This window comes from Tribolium madens, unplaced genomic scaffold, assembly GCF_015345945.1.
Source record: "Tribolium madens isolate multiple individuals breed KSU strain unplaced genomic scaffold, Tmad_KSU_1.1 Scaffold_91;HRSCAF=231;Tcas5.2_LG7, whole genome shotgun sequence".
NCBI classification, from domain to species: domain Eukaryota; kingdom Metazoa; phylum Arthropoda; class Insecta; order Coleoptera; family Tenebrionidae; genus Tribolium; species Tribolium madens.
The window spans coordinates 2822-26436 of record NW_025401063.1 but is presented as its reverse complement, the minus strand read 5'-3'; the positions used below and the strand labels follow the sequence as shown (position 1 = coordinate 26436).

Sequence of the window (23615 nt, the reverse complement as noted above, 5' to 3'; positions counted from 1 at the left end):
TGAAGGCGATAAGCTATTTTTGGTGGAAAATATAACATTATATAACCAAAAAAGGGGGCGATCTTATAAAACTGCCGAAATTTTTTAAGTTAAAAAAAACTGGTGGTGAATTCAAATTTTTAGGGTCTTTAGATTTTCTCAGTTGTCACATTTTACCGGCAAAATTTCAAGGTCACCAGACGACTGCGGAATCCATGCTTGTTGAAAAACTTGCAAGCTTGTTAAAAATTTTCATTCGTTTTTAATTTCGAGCAGGTAACGATTTATTTGCGTTCTTTCTTGCATTCTCTAAAACAATTTAGTAAAAACCAATAACTTGTATGAAACAGTTTTTGTGCTTATTCAAGATTTTTTTTCACTTTGTTCTTGATGATTATTTTTTTTTCAATTTCAGTTTAATTTGCAAGCAAAATGTGTGACGATGATGATTGGGATTCGCCGAGCAGTTCAGCTCCAGCGGTAAATCACTTCTTTAATAATTTACTCAAAATTGTTAATTTTGTATTTGTTAGATGAATGAACAAAGAGGTGGCGTAGTCTCCGAAGGGGGTTGTAAGTTCTCTTCTGGTCGTGGCTTTGTTCCTGCTGAGCAAAACAATGACTTGTGGGGGGACGGTAATGATAACTGCAAGTATTTTGTTCCAAAAAGACTTAACCTCATTTTTACAATTTAGGCTATACAAATGGGGGGAAAAAAGACGATGAATGGGGGGATTCCGGGGGTGGTTTTTCTTGGGCATCTAACGAGGATTCAGAGGGCGGCAGAGGTCGAGGCGGTCGTGGAGGCCGCGGCGGTCGCGGAAGAGGGGGCGGCCGTGGTGGAGGTCGAGGGGGTTTTCGCAATGATTTCGAAAATGGGGGAGAACGTGGAGGTCGAGGCGATGGTGGGGGCGAAGAGAAAAAGAGGGAATTTTATGTTCCACCTGAAATAGAAAATGTTGAAGACTTGTTTACCAGTGGAATTACCACAGGAGTCAATTTTATGAAGCTGGATGAAATTGAAGTGAAGGTATTTTTGTTTTGTTTTTATCTTAGGTTTTTTTTATTTTGTTTTTCTAATTAGGTAACTGGAAATAATCCTCCAGAACCAATAGCTTCGTTTGAATGTTCGGGTTTGAGACCTCACCTGTTAGATAATGTGAAAAAATCTGGATATACGAAGCCTACGGCTATTCAAAAATATGCTATTCCTGTTATTTTAAGCGGTCGTGATCTTATGAGTTGTGCTCAAACTGGTTCGGGAAAAACTGCAGCTTTTATGTTACCAATTATTCATAAACTATTAAGTGATAAGAATCCCGCAAACACTGAAAATAATTGTGCACAACCTGTAGTTGTGATAATGTCACCTACAAGAGAATTGGCAATTCAGATAGCCGAACAAGGAAAGAAATTTGCTTATAATTCTACTGTGAAAGTTGCCGTTATTTATGGTGGAACTTCCACGAATCATCAACGTGGCCGTATTTTGGTAACTTTTCTTATTCAAATTATTATGATGGTTTATATTTTTTTTTTTAGGGTGGTTGTCACATCTTGGTTGCTACACCTGGTAGACTAAAGGATTTTGTAAATCGCGGAAACGTGTCTTTTAATTCTCTTCAATACTTTGTTCTTGATGAAGCAGATAGGATGTTGGATATGGGTTTTCTCGGCGATGTTGAAGAAATGCTAAGTCATCAATCAATGCCTGCTACTGTAAGTTTAAGAGCTGTCTGACACGAGACTAATTTCAGTACTGAAAAATATTACAGATATTTCATCTGAAAGTATTCTTTAATGAGTTATATAAAATTTAAAGCCAAGTTTAACATTTACGAATAATTCTCTTTAATTAAAAAGATTGAAAAACGTTAGATTTACAACAAATACAATCAAGGGGTTGTAGAGAATAAAATTTTCTTTCAAGAGATTTTTATCTCCAACCGTTTTTGAACGTTGAAATAGGCTAAATGGAATTGCAGTTTAATGTCTGGTATTAAATAAACTACATTAGTTAGCTTTAAAAAATAAATATTTTCGAGTGTATATGAAGGAAACTATTTAAAAAATGTTGAGGGACGTTAGTTAATTCACCACCAGCATTACTTTAAAATTTGTGATATTTGTTATATTTATTCTTTGTTACATTTTTCATATTTTAGTTGACTAATTCTGCAATATTACTCTTTATATTACAAAATCGGTTCATTAAATTAAAAATTAGATATTAAAGTAAATAATTAAGAGAAAATGCATTTAGAAGATAAACTATTGATTTGAAAACAATAACAAATAATAACAATTTTCTGCAATAAATTGTTGATTTTTAAACATTTATACGGGTGTTCCGTTTTTATTGTTACAAATTTAAACAGGTGATTCAATTCTAAGACAAAAGTTTCCTATAAACATGTATCGAAAAAATGCTTGGTAAGGGAGCTACACCCCCTGAAAGGGGGCTAATAGGTTTTTGATAATATTTCAGAAACCATTTAAGATAAAATTACAAAATTTGGTACAGGTGATAATCTTTGTACACCTAAACGAATTCAAACATCAAATGTCGAAATTTCTAATCAGGGGTGTCCGAAACTGGTGGGGTTTAGGGTAAAAAATACCTTATCTATTTTGGCTCTAGTTTCTTTAATTATGCATTGACCAAAATGGTGGTCACTTTGAACAACTCCTTTAGATTTAGGCAAATTCATTTAATTAATGTTATTATTGTTACTGTAATGTAATGTTAATTAGTTGAGGTTGATTAAAAAATATGAATTTCTTGCTTTTATTATTCTGTAAATTCTGATTTATTTGAAAGTTGTCTTGGTGTGTAACATAAATTTTAAATTAATTTTATTCAAAAACAATAAGTCGTATCGACACAAGAGAGACTTTTCTGTGATAAACTATCGAACTTAAGATTTTGTTGCTGAAAGTACCGAGAAACTAAAGCCAAAATAAATAGGGTATTTTTTGACCTTAAACTCCCCCAGTTTCATACGCCCCTGATTAAAAATTTCGACATTTGATGTTTGAATTCGTTTAGGTGAATAAAGATTATCATCTGTACCAAATTTTGTAATTTTATCTTAAATGGTTTCTGAAATATTAGCAAAAACATATTAGCCCCCTTCCAGGGGGTGTAGCTCCCTTACCAAGCATTTTTCGATACATGTTTATAGGAAACTTTTGTCTTAGAATTGAATGTCCTATCACCTGTTTAAATTTGTACCAATAAAAACGGAACATCCTGTATTTTTCATATTTTAGTTGACAAATTCTGCAATATTACTCTTTATATTACAAAATCGGTTCATTAAATTAAAAATTAGATATTAATAGAAAATGCATTTTGAAGATAAACTATTGATTTGAAAACAATAACAAATAATAACAGTTTTTATGCAATAAATTGTTGATTTTTAAAATTTATAATATTGTGGGGGACTTAATACGATTCTTTTGATAACAGGGCGTGGTAGCATAAACAAGATTTCAAAAAATTACCCTTGAACATTTTTCTAGTTTTAGACAAAAGCTCGTAAAGCGTCTTAGTTATAATATTTCTGTTTTTACATTCGAATATTTTAAATTTACGCTTTTTGTTAATGCGCAGTTTTAGCAAGCTATTTTCTTGCATTCAAGCTAACTAAAATTACTAAATCCAGTACTGAAATTAGTTTCGTGTCAGACAGCTCTAACATAATCGCAAAAATGCCATTTAAAATTTATTAAAATGCAGGGTGAACGTCAAACTTTGATGTTTTCGGCTACATTTCCCGAAGAAGTTCAACAACTTGCAGTGAAATTCTTGCACAACTACATCTTTATCGCCGTGGGAATCGTCGGAAGTGCATGCACCGATGTTGAACAGAAATTCTTTCAAGTGAGCAAGTTTGACAAAAGATCGAAACTCGTCTCGATTTTGGAAAAATCACCAAACGAACGTACTCTCATCTTTGTGGAAACTAAACGAAACGCTGATTTCTTGGCGACTTTTCTTAGCGAGCAAAATATTCAATCTACTAGCATTCACGGCGATCGTTATCAAAGCGAAAGAGAACAAGCCTTACTCGATTTCAAGACTGGTAATAGAAAAGTTCTCGTTGCTACTGGAGTTGCAGCCAGAGGTCTTGATATTAAAGACGTCCAACATGTTATTAATTACGATTTACCTAAATCCATTGATGAATACGTACATAGAATAGGAAGAACTGGCCGTGTTGGAAATAAAGGTAAAGCTACGAGCTTTTTTGATGAAGATCAGGATCGTAATCTCGCCTCTGATCTTGCGAAAATACTCTCGCAAGCTAAACAAGAAATACCGGAATGGTTGGGGAGTAAAAGTTATGGAGGATCTGGTGACCAATTTGGAGGCCGTGATATTCGCGGGGATAACTTTGGTCATGGACAAGATTTTACTTCTACTGTTGCCGTTGAGGAAGAAGAGGTCTGGTAAGACATTACTCACGTTTTGTCCGATTGTGTGACATTTATATAATATAAGTTTTGTTATGTTCCTAGGTTTAGTTTAAAATGTTTATCACTCTATGAATTATAAAGTTTTGTTTTTGTTTTTGGACGTTCAGTTAAATTCTTAGTTTGAAGTTTTGTTATTCTACCACCGTTAAGCTGTGATACTTGACTTATGGGATTATTAGTCAATAGTATCCACTTGTTTTTGTAGCGCATTCCAAATTACTTCAATAAATATTTTTTATGACTCATTTTTGCCAAACACAATAATTTTAATTCCAGTTTTGATAAAAATACGTATTATAAAATGTACAAATAAAAAGATAATGTTTTTGCCTTAATCTTATACAATAATTTGATAATCACAAAGCTTCAATCATGACAGCGATACCTTGACCACCTCCAATACATGCTGATCCAATTCCAAATTTGGCTTTCCTTCTCCTATAACAATTTAAAATTATTTAATGAAATAAAGTAGGTAAACATACCTCAATTCGTGTACCAAATGGGCAGTAATTCTAGCCCCAGAAGCACCCAAAGGATGTCCAAGAGCAATTGCTCCACCATCAACATTCAATTTATTAGTGTCCAGTTTTAAATCTTTAGCACATGCAAGTGTTTGTGCCGCGAAAGCCTCGTTGATCTAGATATAGATAAATAAATCAAGAATTCCGACAATTTTGTAGTCAAACTCACTTCAATTAAATCAATGTCATCGAGAGTTTTTCCACTAGCTTTAAGCACATTTCGGATAGCTGGAGCTGGACCTATGCCCATGATTGTGGGGTCAACACCAACGACAGAATAGGCCACAATTCGTGCTAGTGGTGTTAGATTGTGTTTACTTGCTGCTTGTTCACTAGCCACAATAACGGCACCAGCACCGTCACAAATACCCTAAGAATTTCATTTAAATATAGTGCGAATTTAAAAAAAAAAATGTAACTAACAGATGCCGAGCCTGCAGTGACCAATCCATTTTGTTTAAACAAAGTTGGGAGTTTTTTGAGGCCTTCTAAAGTGGTTTGAGGGCGTGGATGTTCATCAACTTCTAGATTGACGGTTTCTTTTTTCACCTTGATGGGAACAGGAGCAATTTCTTCTTTAAATCGCCCACCGTCTTGAGCTATAATAATTAAAAATAGGTAACATAGAAGTAAATAAATAAAATGAGAGTGACGCACCAGCTTTCCATAATTGTTGCGATCTCAAAGCAAATTCATCAACTTCGTCGCGTGTGATATTAAACTGTGCCCCCAATTTTTCAGCTGTGAGAGCCATCGGCATTTTGCAGTAAGAATCGGTCAAACCGATCCACAAGGAGTCTTCCAAAACGATGTCTTGCCCTAAGGGGACCCCAAATCGGACATTTCTGGCAGTGTGTGGGGTTTGGGACATGTTGTCTGTGCCTCCAGTCAATGAAATTTCAGCAGCCCCTATTAAAATATCCTGAACTCCGTTGACGATTGACTGAAAGCCTGAACCGCAAAGTCGATTGACGAGAAAAGCAGGTCGCTCTTGTGGAATCCCGCATTTCAGGGCTGTATGTCGTGGAATAAAAGCACCATCGGATGAAGAATTCTTGAAAATATTATAGTTTTATTTATTGAATTTGGATAAAGGTGCTACTCACGGTCAATACGTTACCGACGACTACCGTATCGATTAATTCCGGTTTTACATTTCCAGAAGCTAGGGCTGCTTTTGCTGCAACGGTTTGGAGTTCCACAGCTGAGGTTTTTGTGAATTTGCCACCATAAGTACCGAAAGGGGTACGTTTGGCTGCGACAATTACCACACCTAAAATTATTATTTTTTACTTTTATTACGCGACCTAAATTAATAGTACCTTTAACTAAAGCAGTCATCTCTACTGGAATTTCTTAATTGTACTAAACACGATTTAAAATCTAGATGGTTTTATAACAGAGCTTGTCTGATTATTGCAAGGTACACAGGACACGGGCAAAAGTCCAAAGTTCTTTATGAAAAATTAAAAGTAATGGTACCGTTATAAATAAATGTTGATAAAGCTTTGAGTTGTTTGTTTTTCTTATGTTGGTATTTGTTGGTTGCGTTTCTATTCTAAATCCGGGAAATACAACTGTACAGGGTGTACCAAGTTTTTGTAATTGACTAAAAAAAATTATTCATTGGAATTTTTTCTTCATGATAAAATTCTTTGATTTTTCTTAATGCCAACTGAAAATTGAATAATGTAATAGTTGATGAATCTTGAGTAATTAACATTTTAATATTGGAAATTGCGAATTCTAGTAATTTATGGCCAAATTTGGCATGACGTCATAAATGTGTCAAGAAATTCAATCACTAATTACCGCAAACCCCCTCATAAATTATTCCAAGTTTCAGATTTTCAGTATTAAAATGTTAATTATTTAAAACCTATCTACTTTATCATTATTCTATTTTCACAAAAACCACGCAAAAAAATCTAAGAATTTTATCATGTAGAAACTATTCGTTAATTGAATTTTTTTTTCTCCAAAAATTTGCCATAAAAATTTTGTACAATATCAAAACATTATCCTTTACACCATCAAAATTCTTTTTTAATCAATTAGAATTTTTTTTTACGCTGGCCTTAACACTTGGGACACCCTGTACATATAAGACGTAATTATCGAATTTGGATAACAGTATTGCACTGATAAAAGTACAACGTCATTCTTTTTAATTAAACCTGTTATAAAAGCAACACTGAAACTAAATAGTGATTTAACTTTTGGGAAAAAGAAATCAAAACGACACAGTTTAACGTTTATTGTGACAAATGATATTAAAAACAAAATGCCGTTAACCATCAAGATACTTAATTGCAATTTTTTACTTATACAATTCACAGGAGTGTTAAAACTATGGCGGACCTAATCTAAGACGGCTCAACGGTTTATTTTTAGTTGACAATTTATAGATGTATCAACTAGAAATAAATAATGACTTAATTACATGATGTTTAACCAGAGAAGGTTGAAATGAAATCAACAACAATCTTCTTCAATTGGGCATCAGTTTCGTCTGTAATTTTGCCTTCTTTAGCGATACTTTGAAGAATAGCTTGATGATTTGTTCTGAAAACAATTAGAGATATTAAAATGTACTTTGTATTTGTATTTTCCACTCACTTAACATGTTGTGAGAACTCCTTTTCGAAAACGGTAATTTTCGCAGGATCCAATTTATCAAGATGTCCTCTAACGCCGCAATAAATAACAGCAACTTGTTCTTCAATAGCCATTGGCACATACTGTCTTTGCTTCAACAATTCCGTCAACCTCACGCCTCTATTTAATAGTTGTTGAGTGGCGGCATCTAAATCGGAGCCAAACTGTGCAAACGCAGCCACTTCTCGGTATTGGGCCAATTCCAGTTTCATTGAACCGGCGACTTGTTTCATGGCTTTGGTTTGAGCCGCCGATCCGACACGAGATACAGACAAACCGACATTGATCGCAGGACGGATGCCCTTGTAGAACAATTCCGTCTCCAAGAAGATCTGACCATCGGTGATGGAAATCACATTGGTGGGAATGTAAGCAGACACGTCACCGGCTTGTGTTTCAATGACGGGCAAAGCGGTCAAAGAGCCGCCACCATGGGCATCAGACATTTTTGCGGCACGCTCCAATAGACGGGAGTGGAGATAGAAGACGTCGCCGGGGTAGGCCTCACGACCTGGAGGACGACGCAACAACAGCGACATCTATACAAATTATTACAATTAATAATAATAATTGTGTGATTAGTGTTTCAACATACTTGACGATAAGCTACGGCTTGTTTGGACAAATCGTCGTAGATAATGAGGGCATGTTTGCCATTGTCACGGAAATATTCACCCATGGCACAGCCTGAATAAGGTGCCAAGTATTGCAAAGGTGCAGCATCGGACGCTGTAGCTGAGACAATAATTGTATAATTGATGGCTCCAGTATCAGTCAATCGCTTCAAAATTTGAGCAACTGTTGATCTTTTTTGACCAATAGCGACATAGATGCAGTACAACTTTTTCTTCTCATCGTCGGCGTCATTAAAACGTTTTTGATTGATGATCGTGTCGATAGCGAGTGCAGTTTTACTATAATTAAAACGTAAATTATTCATAATTGAATGAGTGAGTTATCGTACCCGGTTTGACGATCACCAATGATCAATTCACGTTGACCACGACCAATAGGAACGAGAGAATCTACAGCTTTAATACCAGTTTGCATTGGCTCCCTGACTGAAGTTCTAGGAATAATTCCTGGTGCTTTGATGCCAACACGGAAGCGTTGTTTGGTGTTGATAGGTCCCTTGCCATCGATTGCATTACCTAAAAACAGTTTAGAGACAATTTAAATAGTCCATTCGATAGGGAGTTTTGCCCTACAACAGCTGGGCTAGTAGTAATTTTTTAATATGTTGTTAAAGTCTAGGCCTTGACAAAAAATTCGCTCGAGTCGCCATCTTGGATGAAAGGTACGAAAATCCAAAATAACTCCACAGTGGTTGATTCTACGGCAAAAGTGTTCAGATAAAAGTTAAACTTGGTGCATATTTTAGGGAATATTGCATATTTGTGCATATTTTCCTCAAATCACAAATTTCTGATTAAAAATTTCAGTGACAGTTTAAGAAAAAAGATCCGATTATAAAATATGTTAAAGAGAAAAATTGTTTAAACTTTTGAGATTACCATACTATTAATATTTTTTTCTTAAATAAAACGGCTTTTTATTTATTGTTTTATAAAGATATGTTCATGCATAAATGTACAGAAAACTGTTACAATTTATGTTAAAAAAATTACGAGTATAAACTTTATCTGTTGTCAAAACTTTCTTCCACCGGCTAAGGGATGGTACGTTTAAACAATTAATTAAAATAAAAAATATTTTGGCATCGTTTCTTTACAACCTTTAAACATTCATCAATTTATTAGTTTATTAAAGAAAAAATCTTTAATACTTGTAAGTCAAACATTTTTTTAATAAAAAGTGTTAGGTTTACAAAAAAAAAATTGCACAGGAACAATCGTCTAGAAAAAAATTGTGGTAGGTTTCCATTAAAAAAAATTGTTACTATGTTTATCTCGTAAGTATAAACAATTAATTTATATTCGATTTGTTGTGGAATTTTATAGCTATTATACACGTATAATTTTTTTGACAAAAAATTGATAGTTTTGACAGAAAATAAGCGTTTCCAGACTTCTGAACCACTTTTTATATTTGGTCAAATGGTTCCCAGTTATTACAAAAAAACACAAACTTCGATACCCACGTTTCGAGGGCTGTAAAATTCTTATTAAAAATAACATTTTTCGAACAACCCTTTTAATGTTATAGTTGTTAATTCAATATGAGAACACGTAGTAATACCAATAGAGCTTTAAACGACTAAAATTATTTTTTACCTCTGCATACATATTTACCTACAAAAGAAACTAAAAAAAAAATAGTGTTTGAATTACCATTTACAAGAAAAAAAGAACTTTCTTCTATCTACCTTACTTGTAAGAATTGGAGATTATTATTTTAGATTTACGCAGCTGATTTTGTTTTAATCGTTAACACAGAGTGTAAAGAACAGTTTCCAACAAGTCCCAGTTTGGCGCAAAATTTTACAAAAATTTGGTGTTCTTAAAATTATTAAACAAACTTGTTTCCAAAAAAACTTTTTTAAATGTACATGAACCTAATACAACTAGATCAATTTTGCAAAACTCAACAAATCACAAACAAAATATGTCTTAAGACTTATCCAAGCGATCGTGAAAATATGCTTATTTATTGTGTGACGACTTCTCATGCTTATAGATAAATTAATATGGAGGTTTTTGGTATTTAAACTCTTTAAATATATTTAATTACTTATTTTTAACAAAGGTATCAAATTAAATTTTTTGGATTACCTACAAAATCTGGATTTTTGCCGCTCACTGTGCGCCGCTGTAACTCGTTACACATTAGACTTACAAAAAAATATTGATACAGAAAATGTGAGGAATTTTGTCTTCTTTAACTTTTATCAGAACACTTCTGTCGTAGAATCGGAGTTATTTTGGAAAAACTGATTTTTCGTACCTTTCATGGCGCCTCGAATGGTCCTCCTCCAAGGTCAAAAACTTTGAAAATTATTACTACCCCACCTTTTGTGGCCTTTTTAGGCCCCTACTAAAAATGAGACAAATAAATACCCAAAGCGTCTACTACACGTCCCAGAAGTTCATCGCCCACTGGAACATCGACGATAGCCCCCGTTCGTTTGACAATATCGCCTTCTTTGATGAGTTTGTCGTTACCAAAGACTACGACACCAACGTTGTCAGGTTCCAAGTTAAGAGCCATACCCTAAATATAGAAAATAATCAATTTTGTCAATTTGTAATATCAATAATCACCTTAAGACCTGATGAGAATTCCACCATCTCATCGGCTTGGATATTTTTGAGGCCGTAGACACGAGCGATACCATCACCAATACTCAACACACGTCCAGTTTCGTCAAGATCGGCTTTTGGGGCAGACCCAAGGATGCGTTCTTCTAAAATGGATGAAAGCTCAACGCCGCGATTATTTGGGGTGACGTGGAGTTTTCGAGAGGCTGGGAAAGCCACCCCTGCGACCTTAACACACAAAATTTATAACGATTACATAACACATCCACCATTATCGCAAAATCTCACACTACAAAGGTCATTAGTGTAGCCACAACAGTCGTTGTATAATTTATTAGTTTATGTCGCATCTTGGATCAGATATTAATTTGGGAAGGAAAAAAAGAGATTATGTCACCGGATGGCACTTGTGTGTTACGTAAAATTTAGACTTTTTTTTCATAAAAATGAAATTATTACCTGTGTGACATTATTCGGCAAACGCCTTGCCACTGAAGCAGCCAGACGAACTGAAAGAAGAGACATTTTTCTTGTATTTTATTCCCAGCACTAGACACGAAATTTCAGGCTGCAAAGGGCGATTAGGTTGTCTGACCCACAATGCAATGCGGCGGAAGTGCCAACTACAGTGACATCTTTCGTGAATATTTTAAAACGGCGGGATTTTCAAAAATAATAATTTAAGTAAATCAATTTATTGTAGTTAAACATGACAATTATGTAATTAAGAAACGGTTTTTTGCTCCTTTTTAAGAGCTTCAGCATCGGCTTCCTTTTTTTCATATTGGTTGATCAATTCTTCAACTTCTTTGCTTGTAAGAATGCGGATAATAGTTTTGTTATTTACACGACTGAGAGTTGCCATCTCAACTATAAATAATATTTCATTTAATGAATCAACAAATCTAAATTTTACCTTTTTCTGCTGTAAGTTTAGTCATATCCAAAGTTTTAACAAGAACTTTAATGGCTAAAGTTTTAGCATCTTCAAGAGTCATTTCGCCCTCCTTGTATTCTTGTTTTAAACTGGATATGGCAGCCTACAAAATATAATTAAACTTGTTGGTAATAATTATTACAACTTACAGCGCTATTATTTCCAATGCATGTTGCTTTCCATCCACTGTAGTTCCCACTTGGATCTGACTGATATAATTGATAGCCATAATGTTTATCCCATCCCATGTATAAAATAGAAACACCAAAGGGACGTTTTCCTGTAAACAATTTTTATAAATATTAAGAAAACTAATCCGTTATGCAACCTCCATATTGTGTATATGCTTGTTTAACATCACACAACCAAGAAACCAATTGTTCACAAGGCATTGATTCACCATACTGAAAGAGGTATCTTTGGCCAATCAAGCGAAGCTCATTGGTTAACACATTCGCATCTGAAGTAATACCAGCCACGCTGCATACCATATCACTGAAATTTTACACATTACATAATAATAATAGTCAAAACATCAACATACTCATTGAGTTTGTAGATTTTTTCTGAAGTGAATACTTCATCAAGCAACTTGTTGGTATTCCGTCTTTCAGCAGCAAGAAGTATACCATCATTGGCAAGAATACCTAAGCAAGTGCCTGCATGACTGATGGCTTCCATTGCATATTCAACTTGATACAACCTGCCTAAAGACAATTTTTATTTTTTAGTTACAAATTGGAATATTTTTAAATAGTTACCTTCTGGGGAAAATATCGTGGTTCGTGTATCATATCGACGAGCCTGAAATTTGATTTTACAGAAAAGAGATGACAATGCAACAAAAACAAACATAACCTCAATTCTCACAAATTTCTATTTCAAATCTACCATAACAAAACTTACCATTTTTCACAAGTTTCGGGATAGTGTAGTTTTCGATTAAACGGTAATTAAAGCAAAAATTCGACTTTAAAAAGTAACCACAATAATATGATGACAGCACTTTTGGAAGCCGGAAGTGCGCAACACAAATAACAAAAAGCCTAAATCGTAATATAACTATTTTTTTTTTTATCAGTTTTTATATTTTTACATTTTAGTTATTACTTACAACAACATTTGTTTTTAGAAACAGTAAGAATTATTGTTTATTATTACTCAAATAATTTATAATCTAATTTTGTATTTGTTGAACAAACGATAGCAAAAGTTTGACGCATGCGCATTTTTAAAACGTCAATTCGTTTTGGTTTTGATCAAGATTTTGATAAAAAAATGAAATAATGGCGCTTCAGACATCTTATTTGCCAAATTATTTCTCCGTCGATGACATTCTAGCGACTCAAGAAAAAATTCCTTGCAAGTTTGTTCAAAACATACTCAAATTAGGTAATCACTGTTTTAGCACCTAGTGGGGTTATAAAGTTGCGTTTTAGGAAAGTTAAATCCAGCTACAGAGGATACAGATCTAAAATCTGGCACGGTGTTGGAGTTACCACTATGGCTAGTACTCGAAATTACTCTAATGAGACAACCTGTGATAGCCCCAGATTTGCCAAAAGTTTACAAGGATACATATCTTGAAATTCTCAAAGCTGATCCTTGTGCAGTTGATTTGCATAAGTTTGGTGTTTATTTTTATGAATTGGGGTCTTATGTAAAACGTTTTACTCAGAATTATGATATAGCAGAAGCGTTATTACATGTAAAGTATTATTGAACAAGTAAAATATTTATTTTAAACGATTGATTTTAGACGTTTACATTGCGATTTAGACAAATCATGGATTTAGCAGACAACTTTATATCTGATCCTATTGTTATAGAAAAATTGGATGCTCTAGAAAAAAGGTTGTATGAAAGTGGGCATGATGCTAGAATGAAGTTAATTTCATGGTTGAAAGTATCAGAAATACCTTTAGAAGCAGCCACTATGGTGACCAATCATAAAAAAAGGAAGAGAGTAGATGAGGAATTTTTTTAAATAAACAAGTTACATATTTTTATAAAATATTTATATTAATATAAAGAAACGTAATATTGCCACCTCCAGCCTTTTAACAATTCACCTAAATAAATAACGGCAATTTTGCATTGCATTATGACATAATTTTGTTATCTAAAGTTTAGGTAAACTAATTTCAATACCAAACGTTTTCGCCATAACACATGAAACTTAATAGATTAAATAAAACAAAGAAAACATACAAACACCGATTATACAACAATAAAACTAACATAACTGGTAACAAAAAACAAAGAACCTTGCCACCTTAAATGGTAGAAAAATGCAAACTAAATAAAGGAAAAAAAAACAAACAAAATAGGTTAAATTACCCTTACTTACACATTGAGTAAAATCTCAATGTCGACCATATAACCAATTAAAAAAATTATAACTATACACTGACCTTCCACTCACAAATTTAAATGTTAAATTAGGTAGGGAAGGATACATCATATATTTTCTTATCCTAAAGCATTTAATTTAGAAACATATAACAAAATGTCAGTAACTCAATGGCAAATTACTTATGTATTAATTAAAAAAAAAAAAGAGTGTCTTTTATAGTAATGCTAACACTAAAAAATTCCATACACCTACGATAAAAATTAAAACACCACTGCCAATAAGAGATCTGTTTACATTATATACATAATTTGTTCTTTAAAAATTGAGCAATCAGGTCTTTCCTATCAATATCATTTAAAAGCATGACTATGAAAATTGGCAAGTTAAAATAGGTACACGCAATAATATAATTCCACGCAACCAAGAAAAGTTTGGTGCGATAATATGTAGTTATTCATTTCACAGCCTCTCTATAAGCACTTTTATAATCAGTTTAAGGCACTGTAATTAGTTCATCATGTTTTGGAAGACGACACCACTTCATGCAATCGTGTGATGACTAATAACACAATTAAAATTACCCTGTAGAAATACTTTTTTGAAAAAAACTTATTCTAGATAAATAGGAGTTTAAAATGTGTGTTGTTCCACTTCTTGAATGGGTTCTTGTTTAAATGCCATGTATGAATTTTCATCAATTGGTGTAATATCACGCATGATGAGAACATTCGATGTTGCTGTTGGAGGACTCGAAATATTCCCATTTATTAGATGATCTGTTGGGCTATTGCATTGTGTTGTGTTTGGCGATGTGACTGGACTATCAGCTGAATCGCTGGTACTTTGGTAATTGACGCTGGTATTAGCAGAACTACTCATCATTGCAGCTGTGTTCGTGTCAATACTGGCACCTAGAATCGATTCTATATTTTACTTAGTTGAATTCAAGTCTTGCCACGTGCAAAACATAATTATTACTTGTCCTAGTTTATTGCTCATCACAAACACGTTTTAATAATTGTTGTTAATATGATTAATGGTGTTATTATTTCATATAATTGATTACTAAACAGGTTAATTGCTTTTCTTTTTACCTTGATAAAAAAAATATAATAATCATTACCTCCTAGGAGCATTTCTTGCAATAAACTATCGATATGTGCGACTCCGAATAATTTAGCAAATTGGATCTGTTCAATCATTTGCCATGTAATTGACTGAAGAGCAGGAAGTGTTAAAAGTAATTCCCCGAATCTACCCCTACTGTCGTATTGTCTATCGCTAATATAATCTTCTAAATTAATTTGGATTTGGTAACGTAAGGCCTTGATGCGTGCTGGCTCACTTAATCCTTTGGCATCTGTAACACAGAATTTAAATTTCGATCGATATTGATCTTTCAATTAAAACGATAACAAGTTTCTTTCCTTAATCTTATCATTATTTGTTCGGTTATTTTTAAAATTATTGCGCAAAACACTTATCTGATATATTACTTACTCGGATCGAAAAATACAATAGCCTTGAGGCAAGCAAATTCAGTGTCATCCACCTGGACTTCTGTCATAGGTTTAACCAGTTCGTCCATGATTCGACTACCAACACGGGAAATATCCAAATCGGGAGAGACTCGGGAGTCTGTCAACATCATCACTGCATTGGACATTGTCCATTTAATTCAAATCTCCATGTTCGTACATTTATTTATTTAATAATTATGATTAATATGCATGCCATGCTATCTGCTATTCCCAAATAAACATTCAAATGATACCTATAAAAACCAATCCCGTTAATTAATGCTCTGTAACGTGCAAATGTTACAAGACTGAATAAATGTACGAACATGCTAAACCACCCTTAAATGAATTGTGGTGTTTTTTCCCCATGCAAGAGAAATAATAATAATAATTTACCTGGACTGTGTTTGGTGATGATGCAATTGTTGCCCAAAAGGAGAATGTCCTTAAGGTGCATGGAACGTCGTGCGAGTCCTAGAAGAAGATGTTCACCGGCGTGGGCTCGCAAAAGGGCAACTTGGTCGTCTAATTGAAGATCTGTGAATGCTGGAATGTATTTGGCCCATTCGACCAAAATCAAAAGTTGTTGTTTCATTGAATCACAAACATCGTTTATACTGGCTAATTGTTTGTTGGATAAATCGTAATCGTTAACAGGAGTGGGACCCATTTGCTAGAATAAATTCAATTGTGATTTTTTTATTCAAATTTATTGATTTGTTATTACTTCCAGTGCTGCTCCTACTTGCCGTGATAACATTTCGGCATTTAGCAATGAACCAACTGATAAGCCGTTATTTTGATTGTTTTCTTCATAACTCGGTCGTCGACAACTTATTCTATCGCGTTCGTTTTGTACAGCTACGAAATTATTCAATTAAAAATATAAATATGTGATGGTCACTTTTTTTTTACCTTCTTTTTTCATACCAGCTTTGAAACATTTCCTTAAACGACAATACCTACATTGGTTTCTTTTGTCCTTATCCACTATGCAATTTCGACTAAACCTACAAAAAATAAGTATAGATGCGGGAATTTCTTTTTGGAAATCCCCGTCCCCCCATAAAAATGAACAAAAACTAAACCAACAATCTATGTGACCTTGTAATTTTATTTCAGTCCACCTTGAATTAATGAATTTTAAAGAGAAAAACATTTACACAAGACTGGTTATTTTCGGCCCTCGAATATTTACACAAATGTGTGTTTGAGTGCAAAAAATACGGCCATTTTACAATAACTAAGTAAATGTAATAAAAAAGCAATTATTTATTTGATCATTAACGACAACATCATCGTAAACACTACTTGTTATCAAATACATGAAATTATCATCATAATTATTATTACCAACGCAAGGTAACATTGATCTATTACGCTATAATTATTTCCCAGCAAAATTTACCTAGTTACATTGACGCAAGGTCATTAATAAAAACTCGTCGTCGATTTCGCACAGACATGATGACTATTAAATTATTTTTTCATTTATCGAATTACCTGCATGTATATAAATGATTTTTCCTGACAGATCTTCTGAAAAATCCCTTGCAACCGTCGCAGGATGCAGCACCATAATGTTTTCCTGTTGCTCTATCACCACAAATGGCACAATGTTGGCTCATTTGAACTACTCCTGCTGCTCCTGCAGATCCAGAGTTATTCAGGGTTGCTGTTAGCGAGTTGTTACTCGCTGCCATCGTCATTTCAGTGTCTGCTGAAACGATACCTAACTTAAATATCACAAGGAAATTAAAATTAATTGCATTTTTTTTGTGTAAAAAAACAATATATTTTGTATTGTTTGCTTTGTTAATAGATTCTTAAATTGTAGGTAATTACAAATTCCATTTGCTTATGTCATTCGCTTTAATGTTCATGTTGGGCTATTTCGGTAATTACATAAAACCAAACTTGTGCAAAAATCATTCATTTTTTCATGAAAGCGAATAGAAAAAACTTGATTTTCAGGTAGGAGGCTGATGGGAAATTATTTATTATTGGCTTAAAAAAAAAACTGTTAATAACCACTATGTACTGGAAAATTTTAGAATATCTAAATATGACGCCAATAAAAACCAGAATGTCAATTAAATAAATTAACTTGAATAGTGAGTTGAGTATGGAGACAATTAAATGGACAAGCAGCAACTATAAGACTTGAAAAACATTTCAAAATTTTCTCAAGTTGAAACAATTTCTTGATGGATTTGAATTAGTCTGAATAATAAAATAGTTATTCTCTTCCTTTTATTACCTTCGATTGCTTTTTTCATATCGTTGAATGCAATCTTAGAACAACTTCCTGTTATACGAAAGTGTCGACAATTTGTTGTAAGTCTACCTATGTGATGGAAAATAAAATTAAATAAAAATGTGACAACACTAGAAATTATTATACTATCCTTAGATTTTCGATTGGTAACATTTGTTTAGTCTGCAGTAGTTATCAGTTTGCTTGAAATTCATTCCTCTTCGATTTTGTAGATTTCCGTTATTATTTTCTGCATTATAAATATTTACAAAGCGAATAAGTTAATATTGATAAATTTACATTATTTATTACTAAACCAACAATCTTAACATTAGTTTTGAGATGTCAGCGTTAACGTGCTAATTTAAATAACCTTCAAGAACAATTATTTTTCAATACATATCCACATTAAATAATTAAAAAAAAATAATTGTGTACATATCACTGCAATTATATTTCCGTTACAAAAATATTCCACTACAGATAAATTTTCTTTGTTAATTTTTGAAATGAGTTCTTTCTTTATAATAATAATTTTGTTTATTGTGATTAATAAGGGGCGTTGTTGAGTTTAGTCGCAATATTCATGACCTATTAGGTCAGCAATCACAGATTGTCCCTCTAGACTGCGATTGTTGTATTTAAAAAATCAGTTGGTAAGCAGTTCATAGTCGAAGCTCAATTCGGAGTTCCCTTGCGGTAGGTCTTGGTTTGGACTTTTGGACACTCCAAAGGTTGATGTGATTTTGAACACGATTTTACGTCACATAATGTGATGACGTTACAATGACGAAAAGCTCTATTTATTAATCAGTAGTTTTTCCTATTGGCATACCAGCAAGTTTATGAAAAGGGACAAATAACCACTTGTCTACTACATAATATCAATTTATCAATCCCAGGATTAGATTTCAACAAAGTTATCGTCGAAATAATGGAAATTTTCGATGGATCATTGTTAATAACCTTGATTCAAACACTGATAAGAAAAGAAAGACTTTGGACGTTAAGAATCATCATTATTTAATTCTCTGAAAATTCCAGGAAATGATAAATAAATTCGACGCATAATATATGACACATTACTGATAAGTTACTATTATTAAAGGAGCAGCATAGTGGCGCTAGTAAATAATCACAAACAAATTTAAATAAAAAGACTGTTTTCAACAATGGTTGAATGAAATATTCATAAAAAATGTTGAACAAGCCAACGGTATATTTCCACACTTATCAGCGAACAATGATTTTGATAAGCAAAAACTTCGTCGCAAACAATTTTTTTGTCTCTGTTCTGCAATTTATTGTGGAAAAACTGGAAACATTTAGACTTATAACAAATTCGAAAATATTCCACTATACAAGGTGTCCCACGTAAAATTTGCGGGCCTAATATCCTATTTGCCAACGGATTTTTATGAATCCGTTCAATTTGTACAACCCTGTGGTAAATTAAGTCAAGCATCTTTTTTTTGTACTGAAATGATTAGCCCAAAAAATGCAGTTCCTAAATTAGGTTATTAACTTTTTAAAGTTAGAGAAACAATAAACGTCAAATATCAACAGTCAGGGGTGATTAAAATCCGGTCACTTTTTACACAATTTTTACTTTCCTTATCCTATAAGGGATTATATCTTCAAGACACCAAAAAAGGCCATTGGGTAGTGTGTGTGTGTGTCTGTCTGTAAACAGCATATCTCGAGAACGATAAGAACTAGAAACTTGGAAATTTGGTATGTAAGTTACTTGTAGCAAGGGGGCGTAGCACGAAACATTTGGTATAAATCGGTCGCACCGTTCGGCCACAAAGACCAAAAATCTAAATTATACGGTTGAAGATAATAAATATAAATAAATAAAAATTATTTAGAAAACAGTAAAATGGGATAAAATAAAAATAATAATGGGTATGTTTTCCAAATAAGTTGGATAAGGAAAGTCGTGTGATGTTCACACCAGATTTTTTTAAAAGACAGATTTTTGCTTATGACATTTTTTATTGGCAATTAACAATTTAATATGAATTTTAAGTTATTTAGCATTTTTAAAAAGCATTTTAAAGACTAGTAATGCGATATTTATCTCTATCTACTAAATACATTTTAAATCCGTTGGCAAATAATAGAGATATTGGATCCAAAAGTCTTAGATAGATAACAAGAAGAGAAACCACATTTGCAAAAATGAAATTAATAGTAAAACCACAATATCATTGTTTTATGAGAAATTAAACTATTAGCGGAAAACCAATTTTTACAACTAATTTCTCTTACTCATTTCTTTTATTTTGTAATGTAAAACCCGAAGAAATTTATTACAGCCTATTCAATATGATACTAAGAACAAAACGCTTTTAATATTATTGACTCTCATTACAAGACAATTGATTTAATTATTATAAGAAGAAGCATAAAATTGTCTTATTTAATTGTGAATGAAAAAAATTAATATTTAGCATTCTGATAGAGCAACACGTGTGTGTCAAACTATAAGAAATTGTAATTACATAACAAACTAAATGTTTGGACTTAAAAGTGCAAATAGTGTCGTATTGATAAACAATAAACTGTTTTTATGTTATTTAAATAAAAATTGTCAAGCAAGTTTGTATTTTGATATAAATTTGGCGTTAATAGGAGTGCGTATGAAGATTTAAATAGAACTTTCATTCCAGAAATATAATTTGGACTTTGACCAATTGTTGCATAATAACCGAATCTACGGAATCCCTCTCCACTGATGAGTGTGTTTCTTAGCTCAATCACAGTTTTATTTTATTCTATTTTTCTCTTCGTGTAATAATTAGATCTCAAAGAAGTGTTTTTTATTTCAAGGAGTTAAAATTTCTAATCGGCCTTGTCCTTGATAGTCGAACCAATTATGTTGTTAAGTGTAATTAGAATAATTCTCTACTTACACACACAGCGAGCTATGTATGTAGTAGTTTTACCAGGTAATAGAATACATAATGCTAGATTAGATGTTGTCAAAATACCTTCATATAATCCCATATCAGCTAGTCACTGAAATGAGTGTCCACGTTCACTAAATAAACTTTGCGGTTGAAAACAGCCCGATAAAATAGTCTAAATTTAAGTTTTTCCACTCGCGTTAGGTCACTAGATCACAACGACATCGTGATAAGAAAGAACAATTTGATCTGGAAGCGTGCGTTTCACGTCGATTTCTAAAGTATTCTGCCAAGTCACCGCACCACACATTTACGACAACCTGCATAATATCTCTGTGGTGATCGTCGTCGTCGCGGTTTGTTACGAAGCGAACGCTCGTTTTCAATTTATATTTTACTTATGATACGTAAGCGGCGAGGACGAGTCGCAGGTTTTATTCATTTATCATTTTATATCCTCTGACGTCAAAAACTTATCGACCAATCATGGAGGACTTTTCTATTGAGCGCGCTTCAAAATTCAAATCAAATCAAAGCGTCTTTATTTTAATTACACCTGATGTATCTATCGAAACACATACAGGGTGAATATAAAGTATGGAACCAAGCGGTTTTTTTTATCATTTGTCGTCAGAAAATAATAATTTATATAAATTAAAGTAATATAAAAATTGTGATAGTATTTTGAGTACGAAATTTTATGTTGTTTTTGAATTATGCGATTTTTTTTTCTGTTTTTTTTCCAATAATACAAAAATTAGAAATGACACACGGAGCGCAAATCGGTAAATGTTTGACATTTTTTTAAATATAGTTTTCAATTTACATTACCTTTATCTCTTATTATTAATTTTTTTGTTTGTGATTTGCTCATCGTTATGTATATTTAGCCATTTTTTTCATTTCATTGCTCTTAAAACTTATGAAAGGAACAACTGCGCTATCTGGCCTCACTAACGCAACAATCGAGAACGGAGACGTTTTGTTTTACATCGTGTCATATCCTAGTCTTTAGGTATCCGTAGTTCTGCTTAATGAGAATATATACAGGGTGTTCTTACAAATTTAAATATGTAGATGATGAAATATTCAATTTTAAGACAAAAGATTCCAATAAACATGTTTCGATAAATGCCCCTAAAAGGGCTGTGTTCTTTAAAGTTTTTTTTTGTTCTTTAAAAAGTTTTCCCCAATATTTCAGAATAGATTAAATTACAAGATTTGGTACATACAGCTATATAAAAGTTTATACACCTAAACGAATTCCAAAATGAAATGGTCAAGTTTTGGGGCGTCCTAAACGGTAAAACAAATCTAATATTTTTATGCTGTTTATGGTCTGTAACATAAATTTTAAAATTGATTTTACTCAAAATCGGAAAAACGCAAAAAACTTTTTTATGGAAAACCATGAAATTTGGAATTTTGTTGCTGAAAGTAGCAAGAAACTACAACCGAAATAGTTAGAGTTAGAAATAAAGTATTTTTTACCCTAAATCCACTCAGTTTAGGAAGCCCCTGATTAAAAATTTTTACATTTTATCTTCGAATTCGTTTAGGTGTATAAAGGTTTACAACTGTACTAAATTTTGTAATTTTATCAAAAATGTTTCCGAAAAGATTGGAAAAAAACCATTAAAAGACTCAGCCCTGTCGTTCATTTTACTGTGAGTTTTTTTATATTTTTCGAAATCTCTACCTTTAAGGTGCTTTTAAGCGATTTTCATGATAAAATTTCAATTTATTCATAAATTTATATTTCAATGCAGTGACATCTAAAGAATCCAAGAGCACGTTACCAGTGATAAAATGACCTCTTATAATCACGCGTTCTACATGATGTTTTACACAAAAATGATGAGTAATAAACTTCAAAACAAATTTATTCTGTGATATAAAATTTCTTAAATAAAAGATGCAATAATTTGATAATAACACATTTATTTTATTACACAAACTGCCAATACTACATCAAAATCTTTACTAATTAAAAATTGCAATGCGATAAAAAAAATTGACAAATGAAGTAAGTGGTTGTGAGTACAACAATGAATTCTCTTTTACGATAAACAAAACAAATGTTTTACAGTTCAAATTTTGATTTGTCGAAAACGACAATTCGTTTTCACATTCAATATCTTTTCAAGTGTTTTTGGTAATATTTCTACATTACAGATATGTGATAAAATACTCTTATATGTCGATACACGTGTAGTGAGAGAGTACTTATACTATTAGGTATAATTAGACATTATTTTATCAAATTAGCTATTTATGTATCAAGGGAATAAACAAGTATAGGGTGTGTCAAAACTTGCGTCCCAGAGAAAAATTTTAAATAAGATAAGATACCAGGAACATGGAAAAAATGTGTAAAAAATTCTATCTATCAAAAAATTTTAACATTTATTTTTTGACATTTTACTGATGATTTTGTATACGTTTTTTTTTAAATTATTTAGCAAAGGTACAAAAATTTTCCCAACAAAAGCCACAAATTACAACATTAAACAGAGTTACTTATAATTTAGGATATAGCTTCCTTGTTTCCTCTTCTAATAGCCTCGGAAAATTATTTTTCCAACAAAAATAGATTCAAAGAGCAAACTTTCATAACTTGGAAATTTTTATAGATAGATTTTTTTTAACATTTTTTTTGTATAGTAGAGATGCATATAAAAATTTCTTTCCAACAGACTAAATTAATAATAACATAAGAAAATAATAAAATTGTCAAAATAACTACAAATAATTTTGTCAAAATATTCA

At 32.4% G+C, this 23615-nt stretch overlaps 6 protein-coding genes across 20 annotated transcripts in view; 2 read left to right on the top strand and 4 right to left on the bottom strand.

Moving 5' to 3' along the window:
• The first annotated feature begins 160 nt into the window (after window positions 1-160).
• Window positions 161-4709, top strand: LOC123010859 (ATP-dependent RNA helicase vasa). The gene is made up of 7 exons (XM_044408022.1): window positions 161-255; window positions 395-459; window positions 513-615; window positions 675-1009; window positions 1064-1471; window positions 1522-1698; window positions 3725-4709. The coding sequence occupies exons 2-7, from the start codon at window positions 412-414 to the stop codon at window positions 4439-4441; spliced, it is 1788 nt and encodes a 595-aa protein (XP_044263957.1). The 5' UTR covers window positions 161-255; window positions 395-411; the 3' UTR covers window positions 4442-4709.
• On the bottom strand, window positions 4707-6500 carry LOC123010860 (3-ketoacyl-CoA thiolase, mitochondrial). The gene is made up of 7 exons (XM_044408023.1): window positions 6311-6500; window positions 6095-6261; window positions 5646-6042; window positions 5412-5587; window positions 5158-5358; window positions 4950-5104; window positions 4707-4902 (listed from the first exon to the last, which is right to left on the bottom strand). Exons 1-7 carry the CDS (start codon window positions 6327-6329, stop codon window positions 4821-4823), a joined length of 1197 nt encoding a protein of 398 aa, XP_044263958.1. The 5' UTR covers window positions 6330-6500; the 3' UTR covers window positions 4707-4820.
• Window positions 6501-7230: 730 nt separating this feature from the next.
• LOC123010439 (ATP synthase subunit alpha, mitochondrial) lies at window positions 7231-11478 on the bottom strand. The gene is made up of 7 exons (XM_044407332.1): window positions 11324-11478; window positions 10868-11092; window positions 10664-10817; window positions 8611-8797; window positions 8242-8560; window positions 7608-8185; window positions 7231-7553 (listed from the first exon to the last, which is right to left on the bottom strand). The coding sequence occupies exons 1-7, from the start codon at window positions 11387-11389 to the stop codon at window positions 7439-7441; spliced, it is 1644 nt and encodes a 547-aa protein (XP_044263267.1). The 5' UTR covers window positions 11390-11478; the 3' UTR covers window positions 7231-7438.
• Window positions 11479-11543: 65 nt separating this feature from the next.
• LOC123010641 (proteasome subunit alpha type-4-like) lies at window positions 11544-12865 on the bottom strand. The gene is made up of 7 exons (XM_044407704.1): window positions 12708-12865; window positions 12563-12605; window positions 12346-12508; window positions 12130-12296; window positions 11951-12081; window positions 11781-11904; window positions 11544-11734 (listed from the first exon to the last, which is right to left on the bottom strand). The coding sequence occupies exons 1-7, from the start codon at window positions 12708-12710 to the stop codon at window positions 11589-11591; spliced, it is 777 nt and encodes a 258-aa protein (XP_044263639.1). The 5' UTR covers window positions 12711-12865; the 3' UTR covers window positions 11544-11588.
• Window positions 12866-13002: 137 nt separating this feature from the next.
• LOC123010642 (DNA replication complex GINS protein PSF3) lies at window positions 13003-13851 on the top strand. The gene is made up of 3 exons (XM_044407705.1): window positions 13003-13193; window positions 13241-13509; window positions 13561-13851. The coding sequence occupies exons 1-3, from the start codon at window positions 13088-13090 to the stop codon at window positions 13786-13788; spliced, it is 603 nt and encodes a 200-aa protein (XP_044263640.1). The 5' UTR covers window positions 13003-13087; the 3' UTR covers window positions 13789-13851.
• LOC123010639 (hepatocyte nuclear factor 4-gamma) overlaps window positions 13803-23615 on the bottom strand; it is an 11784-nt gene continuing 1971 nt past the window's right edge. For 3 of the 15 annotated variants that reach the window (XM_044407699.1, XM_044407703.1, XM_044407694.1), the window contains exons 2-8: window positions 17181-17394; window positions 16593-16687; window positions 16405-16538; window positions 16074-16350; window positions 15658-15810; window positions 15281-15517; window positions 13803-15080 (exon numbers count right to left, since the gene is read on the bottom strand). In XM_044407699.1, the coding sequence (XP_044263634.1) occupies window positions 14788-15080; window positions 15281-15517; window positions 15658-15810; window positions 16074-16350; window positions 16405-16538; window positions 16593-16687; window positions 17181-17394 (1403 nt within the window). In that variant the 3' untranslated portion in view covers window positions 13803-14787. Of the gene's footprint in view, window positions 15081-15280; window positions 15518-15657; window positions 15811-16073; window positions 16351-16404; window positions 16539-16592; window positions 16688-17180; window positions 17410-17937; window positions 18025-20930; window positions 21267-23615 lie in introns of those variants that run through there. The other 12 variants (XM_044407698.1, XM_044407693.1, XM_044407697.1 and 9 more) reach the window with 10 other exon arrangements.